At 42.0% G+C, this 8,547-nt stretch overlaps 1 protein-coding gene across 1 annotated transcript in view; it reads left to right on the top strand.

The window, feature by feature from the left end:
• The first annotated feature begins 2,837 nt into the window (after positions 1–2,837).
• The window catches only part of anxa3a (annexin A3a), a 42,016-nt gene continuing 36,306 nt past the window's right edge, over positions 2,838–8,547 (top strand). The window contains exons 1-2 of the mRNA XM_084323141.1: positions 2,838–2,894; positions 7,456–7,503. Of these exons, the coding sequence (XP_084179267.1) occupies positions 7,489–7,503 (15 nt within the window). The 5' untranslated portion in view covers positions 2,838–2,894; positions 7,456–7,488. The remainder of the gene's footprint in view (positions 2,895–7,455; positions 7,504–8,547) is intronic.

The following is an 8,547-nucleotide window of genomic DNA, read 5'->3' as shown; positions in this document are numbered from 1 at the left end:
TGAAGACTTCTACGCTTTGCTCCAGAACTTCCCCAATATGTTCCCAGACCGCTGGGACTCCGCTGTGAAGACTTCTACGCTTTGCTCCAGAACTTCCCCAATATGTTCCCAGACCGCTGGGACTCCTCTGTGAAGACTTCTACGCTTTGCTCCAGAACTTCCCCAATATGTTCCCAGACCGCTGGGACTCTGCTGTGAAGACTTCTACGCTTTGCTCCAGAACTTCCCCAATATGTTCCCAGACCGCTGGGACTCTGCTGTGAAGACTTCTACGTGTTGCTCCAGAACTTCCCCAATATGTTCCCAGACCTGTTGGATTCTGTGAATTGCAGCTTGCAGCTACAGTATATATATTTATTATTATTAAAGATCTCCTCCAGATGTATTTGGAACCCTTAAAGGTAGAATCTGTAATGCTGTTAAAACGACCTCAGGGGAGGCGGAGCAGTCGTCTGGTTATCAGAAGGTTCCCGGTTTGATTCCGACTCCTCCTGGAAGCGTGTTGAAGTGTCCTTGAGCAAGACACTTGACCCCTAACTGCTCCCGATGAGCAGGTCGGCACCTCGCATGGTCGCCTCCGTCGTCGATGTGTGAGTGAATGGGAGGCATAGGTTGTAAAGCGCTTTGGATAAAAGCGGTTATATAAATGCACCATTTACCATTAATTTTGTTTATTTTTTGTTTTTGTCTGATGTGTGAGTTGAGTGTGGACAGGGTGGGGGGGGGGGGGTGCTACTGCTGGTCAGGCTCTGATGTGTGGACAGGGTGGGGGGTGGGGGGGGGGGTGCTACTGCTGGTCAGGCTCTGCCAAGAGAGGTCTGGAGAAATGCACACTATAACTATAATAAGTTACTTAACTCCAACTCCAACAAAAAGAATAAGTACAATACCAAGCTCTTTTGCCTAGAGGTCACTGTTTGATGACAGATTCTACCTTTAAATGTTTTTCTATATTGGAAATCAGTCTATAAACATGTTGTTTTCACCATATTGTTAAATAAATGACCAAATGGCGAGAAATGTTTCGGCGACATCTCTACACCCTTTACCCTCATTGAGATGCAAGGATCTATTAATATGCAAATTGACAACAAGCACACAATGATATTTACCAGGAATTCCAAGTCGGCAGCTTATATTCTTTCAGAAAATGTCAATATCTACTGAGCTTTCTGTGTAGCTGAAGATAAGGGTGTGAAGTTACCAGATATTGGACCATGATCGGTTCTGCCTATTAGTGACATCACACATGCAACTCAGATTTCAGGGAAGTACAGAGAAGCCTCTCCCTCGGGGAAGAATGTGAGAAAGTTGCTCAAGTTCTGCACAAATAGCAATCTGTATAGTCAAAGTCACAAATAACAATCTAGTCAACGTCACAAATAACAATCTGTATAGTCAAAGTCACAAATAACAATCTGTATAGTCAACGTCACAAATAACAATCTGTATAGTCAACGTCACAAATAACAATCTGTATAGTCAAAGTCACAAATAACAATCTGTAATAGTCAAAGTCACAAATAACAATCTGTATAGTCAAAGTCACAAATAACAATCTGTATAGTCAACGTCACAAATAACAATCTGTAATAGTCAAAGTCACAAATAATCTAGTCAAAGTCACAAATAACAATCTGTATAGTCAAAGTCACAAATAACAATCTGTATAGTCAAAGTCACAAATAACAATCTGTATCGTCAAAGTCACAAATAACAATCTGTATAGTCAAAGTCACAAATAATCTAGTCAACGTCACAAATAACAATCTGTATAGTCAAAGTCACAAATAACAATCTGTAATAGTCAAAGTCACAAATAACAATCTGTATAGTCAAAGTCACAAATAACAATCTGTATAGTCAACGTCACAAATAACAATCTGTAATAGTCAAAGTCACAAATAATCTAGTCAAAGTCACAAATAACAATCTGTATAGTCAAAGTCACAAATAACAATCTGTATAGTCAAAGTCACAAATAACAATCTGTATCGTCAAAGTCACAAATAACAATCTGTATAGTCAGTCACAAATAACTATCTGTATAGTCAAAGTCACAAATAACAATCTGTATAGTCACAGTCACAAATAACAATCTGTATAGTCAAAGTCACAAATAACAATCTGTATAGTCAAAGTCACAAATAACAATCTGTATAGTCAGAGTCACAAATAACAATCTGTATCGTCAAAGTCACAAATAACAATCTGAAAGAAAAAAAACGAACATTCAGTCAGTTAAAAGTATGGCTAGTCTCAAACCTGTACACATTAAACTATGTGAGGCTGTCTTAATGATGTTCCATGTTTATATTTTCCCAGATGTATATGTATATTTTCCCAGATGTTGTTTTTATATTTGCCATTTGCTTGCTTGTGTATTGTGTAACCTGTTTATCCACTAGGAGGCGCAGCCTTTAACTCCTGGCAGGGGCCCTGCCTCTGGAAACTAGCCTCTGGCTATAATAGGAATTTGGTGCATTTACGTTTTATGAATGTGCTTGTCCCTCTTAACAAATCAAGTAAAAAGTATAGTCAAAGTCACAAATATAATAGTATAGTTATAAGTATAATAAAAAAAAAAAAAAAAGCTTAAATAAAAATAGACCAGGGCTGTACAACTGTGCAAGATGCAGCAGCCAGCCAGTCAGAGACAGACAGACAGGACTCAGAGGATCCGGGTTAATGGAGACCTCGGACTCGTGATTCAGTACAAATATTCGGATCTTTACGCAACCCGCGTGAGTCAGCTCTAGTAGAGACCATAGATATAAATAGATATAAATCTATGGTAGAGACCGCTCTGTGTAGGATGACGTCAGCAGGCGCGGCAGCAGTTTGACAGGTGCGACAGGAAGTGTTCCTGTTTGACTCAGTAAACTGCCCTCAGGTAAGACTTTTTTTGTATGTTTTAGTTCAGAAAGCTCGTTTTACAATTGTATTGTTATATCGGTCGTGTAGTCTATAACATTAACACCCAATTATAACTGACTGAGGCGATGTTTTGAATGGATTGGTGGAAATAGAATGCGATGGAAGACGAAGCTGTGCTGTAGAGGTTGTCCGGATTTGTAGGATTTGTTTATCGTCGTGACTAACATTAGGCATAATTGGGACTAAAGTCTACTTTATCATAATTTGTTGTCGAGCAGTGCTGCGCAGTGGCGTCATTTAACATTTAGAAACAAAGGCTGCGAACTGAAATTATATTATTATTATAATTATTATTATTATATTATATTATACATTTTTGTCAAGGATAGGAACGAAAAAGGCGCAGTGACTTATTTACATCGTTGTCCTTGGATGTCAAGGATGCTTGAAACGGACACACACAACTCATTACAGGAAATTAATCACAATTATTACATTTGCATAGTAATAATGGCACAACCCTAAATTTATACAAACAATGCACATTTGTTGTTACAATGTTCTTCTAGCCGAGAGTCCGTGTGTTTCAGGAAGCACCCCCTAGGGGAGGGGATTTGGGGGTTGGGAGGGAGGACGGAGAGTGGGGGGTGGGGGTAAAGCTACAGTTGCCGCTTAAGGATAAGGGTATTCATGTACTTTGTGTCCTCCTCCGTCTTGCAGCTCGTTAACTAAGATTGAAATTAGCCCCCGAATCAGGACTCTCTGACAACTTGACTTCTTCCTCCCCTCGACAAACCAGAGTTGGACATGGATGTGATTTATAGCTGGTTATCACGTTGCTTTTAGATTGAAATGTGAGCCCCCCCCCAGCTCGACAGGTGAGCCCCCCCCCCCCCCCCCCCCCCCCCAGCTCGACAGGCGAGCGCATGGACTCGGAGTTGCCCCTCCGCATGGTCGCCTCTGCCTGTGTGTGAATGTGAGGAACAACTTGTAAAGCGCTTTGGATAAAAGAGTTATATAAATGCATTATGTAGCATTTTTTTTTTTTTTTTTTTAAACCTTTAGGGGAGAGTGGGGTGAGTAGTGCCACTTTTTACTTAAAGTGCCTTTAAAGCAAGGGGATTACAGTAATGCCCCCAACTAAAATATGTACATATAGTTTAGGATGTTGTGCATCCCTGGGGACAATCACTTTGGATCTTAAATAAACTGTTTCAGAAATATAGCTTTAGAAAAAAAAGTGGTTTTGTGGCACAACTTGCCCCCGGTGCGGGGTAAATTGTGACATTAGAGAGAATACACTGGGGGTAAATTGTGCCATTGATCATTTTACGTAAAACAGATCATTTTAATCTCAAAAGCGGTAAAAGCATCCTGCAGATCTTCACCTCCTTTCCAACCTGACGTATAGTCTTCCCCTGTTGCACCTCTTTCACTGCTCTTTCCAACTTCTCAAGAGGAGTTGAAACCCTGTCTGTCTTCCGTTTGTATATCTGCGTGGCATGATGGATTTTGGTCTAAAATTAAGAATATCACATAGTTTTAGTGATCAAATGCAAGAATGCAATGTACAATAACAATAAAATACAATAAAGTAATATATATAGTTAATAAAATAAGTTGGGGCAACTTAACAAAGAGAATATCTGGCACAACTTAACCCAGGCCCTTTGGCACAAATCACCCACCATTTTGAAAAAAATGCATCCCCCAGCTGTTTTGAGCTAGCATCATGCTAACTGTATAGACTCATGGTGTAGCTTACTAAAGCACTAAAATATGTGTGAACTGTTTTCAAAGTTGTCTATAATTGTTCAAACACAGCAATCAAAAAACCTTGATCATACAAATTTTACTTTGGAGGGAAAAAAACTGTTTTTTGAAATTAAATGTGCTTACCTCTCAAGCCAGGTGTCTCCCTTCTCTGCAGGTTGAGTGAAATGGATGCCTCTTCAAAAATATGTTGTCACATGACCAACTTCTTCTATGGTTTTCTAGATAACGGGTGGAACTACATGCCCCTTGGCACTACTCACCCCACTCTCCCCTACATGTCTGTAGACTATTTCTCTGTATATCAGAAAATGGACCCGCTCCCCTCCAGACGTTAATTCAATACGCAAACAGGATAAATATGAGGGAGATTGTCTTGATTATAACTGATTCCTTTTACAGACATTACAAAAAACGAATAGCACTTTTATTGATGAATGTGATCTAGCAGAGGCAAATGGTAAATATGACCCATGTATGCGTGCCAAGTGTGTCAACTCATTTTAGGGGCAGCATACACTTTGATCTCAAGTGGGCCGGACAGTAAAGTCATATTGACCCATACTGTACATAACGACAATAGTTCTTGTTTACGTTTAAGTGTTTGCATTGTTGACATGATGTAATGAGCTATCTTTTTACAAAACATTATGAACATTAAAAACAACTCAATACTGTGAGTTCAGTTGATCATTTACACATGCATGCACATGCATTACAACTTCCAGATCACACAGTGGATCTACAAAGAAGAAAAACATTTATTCAAGTATTTGGAACTGAAAAATATAGTATTTGACTTTATAACAACAGAAACTTCTAGATCTAACTAAAAAAAATATATATATTTTAAACGTACTAACATTTCCACATCTGTGTACTTATCTGTCCACCTGGGCCCTATTCCCCGTACCTGGTTCAACTAAGTCGATCAAGAGTCCCATTATCCAGATTCAGTTAACCCGATGTTTGAAGCCGGGATTTTCCTGTTCCTCGAAGGTGGATTCAGTCTCGTTAACTCGAACCAGACTTGAGACCCAGGATAAGTGCGCGCGGCCGCTTCAGTTGAAAAGCCAGCACGTATCGATAGCAGAGATCCTGATTTTCTAACGGCATTGATTGATTAATTGATTTAAAACTTTATTAACAGATTGCAGTACGGCTCAATCGCCTCGCCGACAAGTTAAATGCATGATCTATAGGCTAATTTTAAGTCCCTCATTACCCCAATCAATCAGATTATATCTCTTTAAACTTGCCTGCTGGCAGTAGGTTTATGGATTGAATAATCAAATGAGATCTTGCTAGCGAAAATAATTAGTTTAACTGTTATACAGAATAAGGATATGGCTCTCTTACCCATTGATTGATGTATGGTGGATCTTTTACTTATCTGCACTGTGGTGTAACGGTTTCTGGTTTTGACTTTCACGCAGACGGCCCGGGTTCGAATCCTAGTCTTTTCCTTCTTTTTGCAATGTATGAATAATTCAATTTAGTGCACGTTGAGAGCTATATACAGAATGACACCCTCAATGCATGTAGATTTATAATATTTTAACTTAAAACTAGGCTACTTTTGCGTATAATCATTAATATTATATTCCAAAAAAATTATATTGGAAACACGGGGTTTCGAACACCGGTCGCCAGGATTCAGCACTAGCCGCTGCGCCACTGTGCCAGACGGGATAAATTCATTGTTTATCCCTTAATGGACGAGAGACCCGTGTTTAGAATATTTTACTTTTAAATGAAGTTTTATCTCTTTATTCTCAAATGCATTAATGTGACGTCAACGGCTCATTCAATTTCTCAAATCCGTCAAACAGCGCATCTCATCAGACATTTTAATCCCAGTTACAATATCACACAAAAACCACAATCCCCGCATCAATTTTATGCTTGAATGAAACACAATCCGGGCGCTCCGTTAAGCAAATCTACAGCGGAGAATATATGAAACTAATCTGAGCCAAACGGCCGATAGGTTTCATTCATTAAAAATATCCCTGCGGGATTCACATTTGCAATGCGCCGTTATTAAAATAACCACATGCAGCGTGTATCGCGACTCCGAGCGCCGTATATGACGTGCATTATTTTATTTAGGACAAAGTAAATCTATAGGCTCAATATGATTTATTATCAGCATTTAGTTCTATTATTATACATTTCAAAAGCCCCCTCTAGGAAAACGAAGCACAGAAACGTAATTCAGAATGGTATAAATTGGATCTCTAGACTGTGAGAATCATTTCAGGAAGCAAGCTGTCATTTCTTTGCGGGGGCGTGGCCATGGTTCATCCGGCTAACTGAAGTTAACCCTGCTCTCGACCAGGCTCAAACTTTTTGATCTGTTGTCATGGTGATTTGGACAATCGTGCGTCGGGGAATGGAAAGGTCCGGCTTAAGTCAGGCTTGACTGGAAATTATCCGGCTAACTCAGTTATCCAGGTACGGGGAACGGGGCCCTGGTGTGAGCTCAGTGTCTCCTTGTAGCATAACTTACTCTGTCAGCAGCATGCAGTAGTCTATACCTACAACTCAACTCACATTATTTGGGTTACTGTATATTCCAGTATGTGAAGAGATTTTACTGAAGCAAAACTTTAAAAGTTTGAGACATTTTACACAACTTATTTCCCAGGTGGGACTCGCATCATGTGACTCACATGTACCACTGGAGCTCAGCTTACCAATAAGGGCTATTGAAATATGTGGGTTGTCACCTGATACTCATTCAGTTTGTTTCATATAATGCCTTCAATAACTATAAATGGACTTTCTCTCTGTCTCTTGTCTACAGGCTCAGCCAACAGTGATCTAGTTGTTGTCATGGCGACTCTATGGGTAAGTACCATGTCCCCATCCAAAAAACTACTAACTTTCTTACTGTGGGAACGCAAGAAAGGATGAAACGGGAGACGGTAGTCGAGTCTTTCCTTTTACTTCCCAACATAAATTGCATACATCCAACAGAGTGCAGAGACGTTAACATTACTACTCGAAAGTGACAGCAGCCAGCTGACAGCTGACAGCTGACATAATATAGGTTACCAAGGGGGTCGTCCACGCCGCGGGGGCCGGGCCAGTTCAACTGGCCTGTCTAGGTCCAAATGGGCAGGCTTGAGCCGGTCGACCGATACACGCTCTGACCTTCCTCCAATGTCCACCGTGAAGTTCTTAGGCCCTGCCTCCAGGACGCGAAAAGGGCCGTCGTAAGGGGGCTGCAGAGGGGTACAGTGGCTGTCATGGCGAATGAAAACATACCTGGCTGACTGCAGATCCCTAGGCATGTAGGACTGCGGGAGGCAGTGCTGGGAAGTTGGGACTGGGGTGAAGGCACCGGCGCCATCCCTGAGCACAGTCCGAGATGAGGTGACCGACCAGGGAGCCTCGGCATCCGGGAGGAACTCCCCCGGGACTCGCAGCGGCTGTCCGTACACCAGCTCAGCAGCCGAGGCCTGCAGGTCTTCTTTGGGGGCGGAGCGCAGGCCAAGCATGACCCAGGGAAGCCGGTCGACCCAGTTGCCGTCCGTAAGGCTGGCCTGCAGAGCAGCTTTCATAGATCGGTGAAACCGTTCACACAAGTCGTTGCTCTGTGGGTTGTAGGCTGTGGTGCGGTGGAGCTTCACTCCCAGGCCCTCGGCGACTGCAGTCCAGAGCCCGGACGTAAACTGTGGGCCCCGGTCGGATGTGAGATCAGATGGTGTGTCAAAATGGGCTACCCAGGACCCAATGAACGCCCGGGCCACCTCAGCGGATGTGGTCGATGCCAGCGGGACCACCTCCGGCCACCTAGTGGTTCTGTCCACCATGGTGAGGAGGTGAGTGAACCCGTGGGAGGGGGGCAGGGGACACACCAGGTCCACATTGACATGGTCAAAGCGCCTC

This window comes from Notolepis coatsorum (genome assembly GCF_963971535.1).
Source record: "Notolepis coatsorum genome assembly, chromosome: 10".
NCBI classification, from domain to species: domain Eukaryota; kingdom Metazoa; phylum Chordata; class Actinopteri; order Aulopiformes; family Paralepididae; genus Notolepis; species Notolepis coatsorum.
The sequence above is the reverse complement of the archived record's forward strand: the minus strand, read 5'-3'. Positions and strand labels throughout refer to the sequence as shown.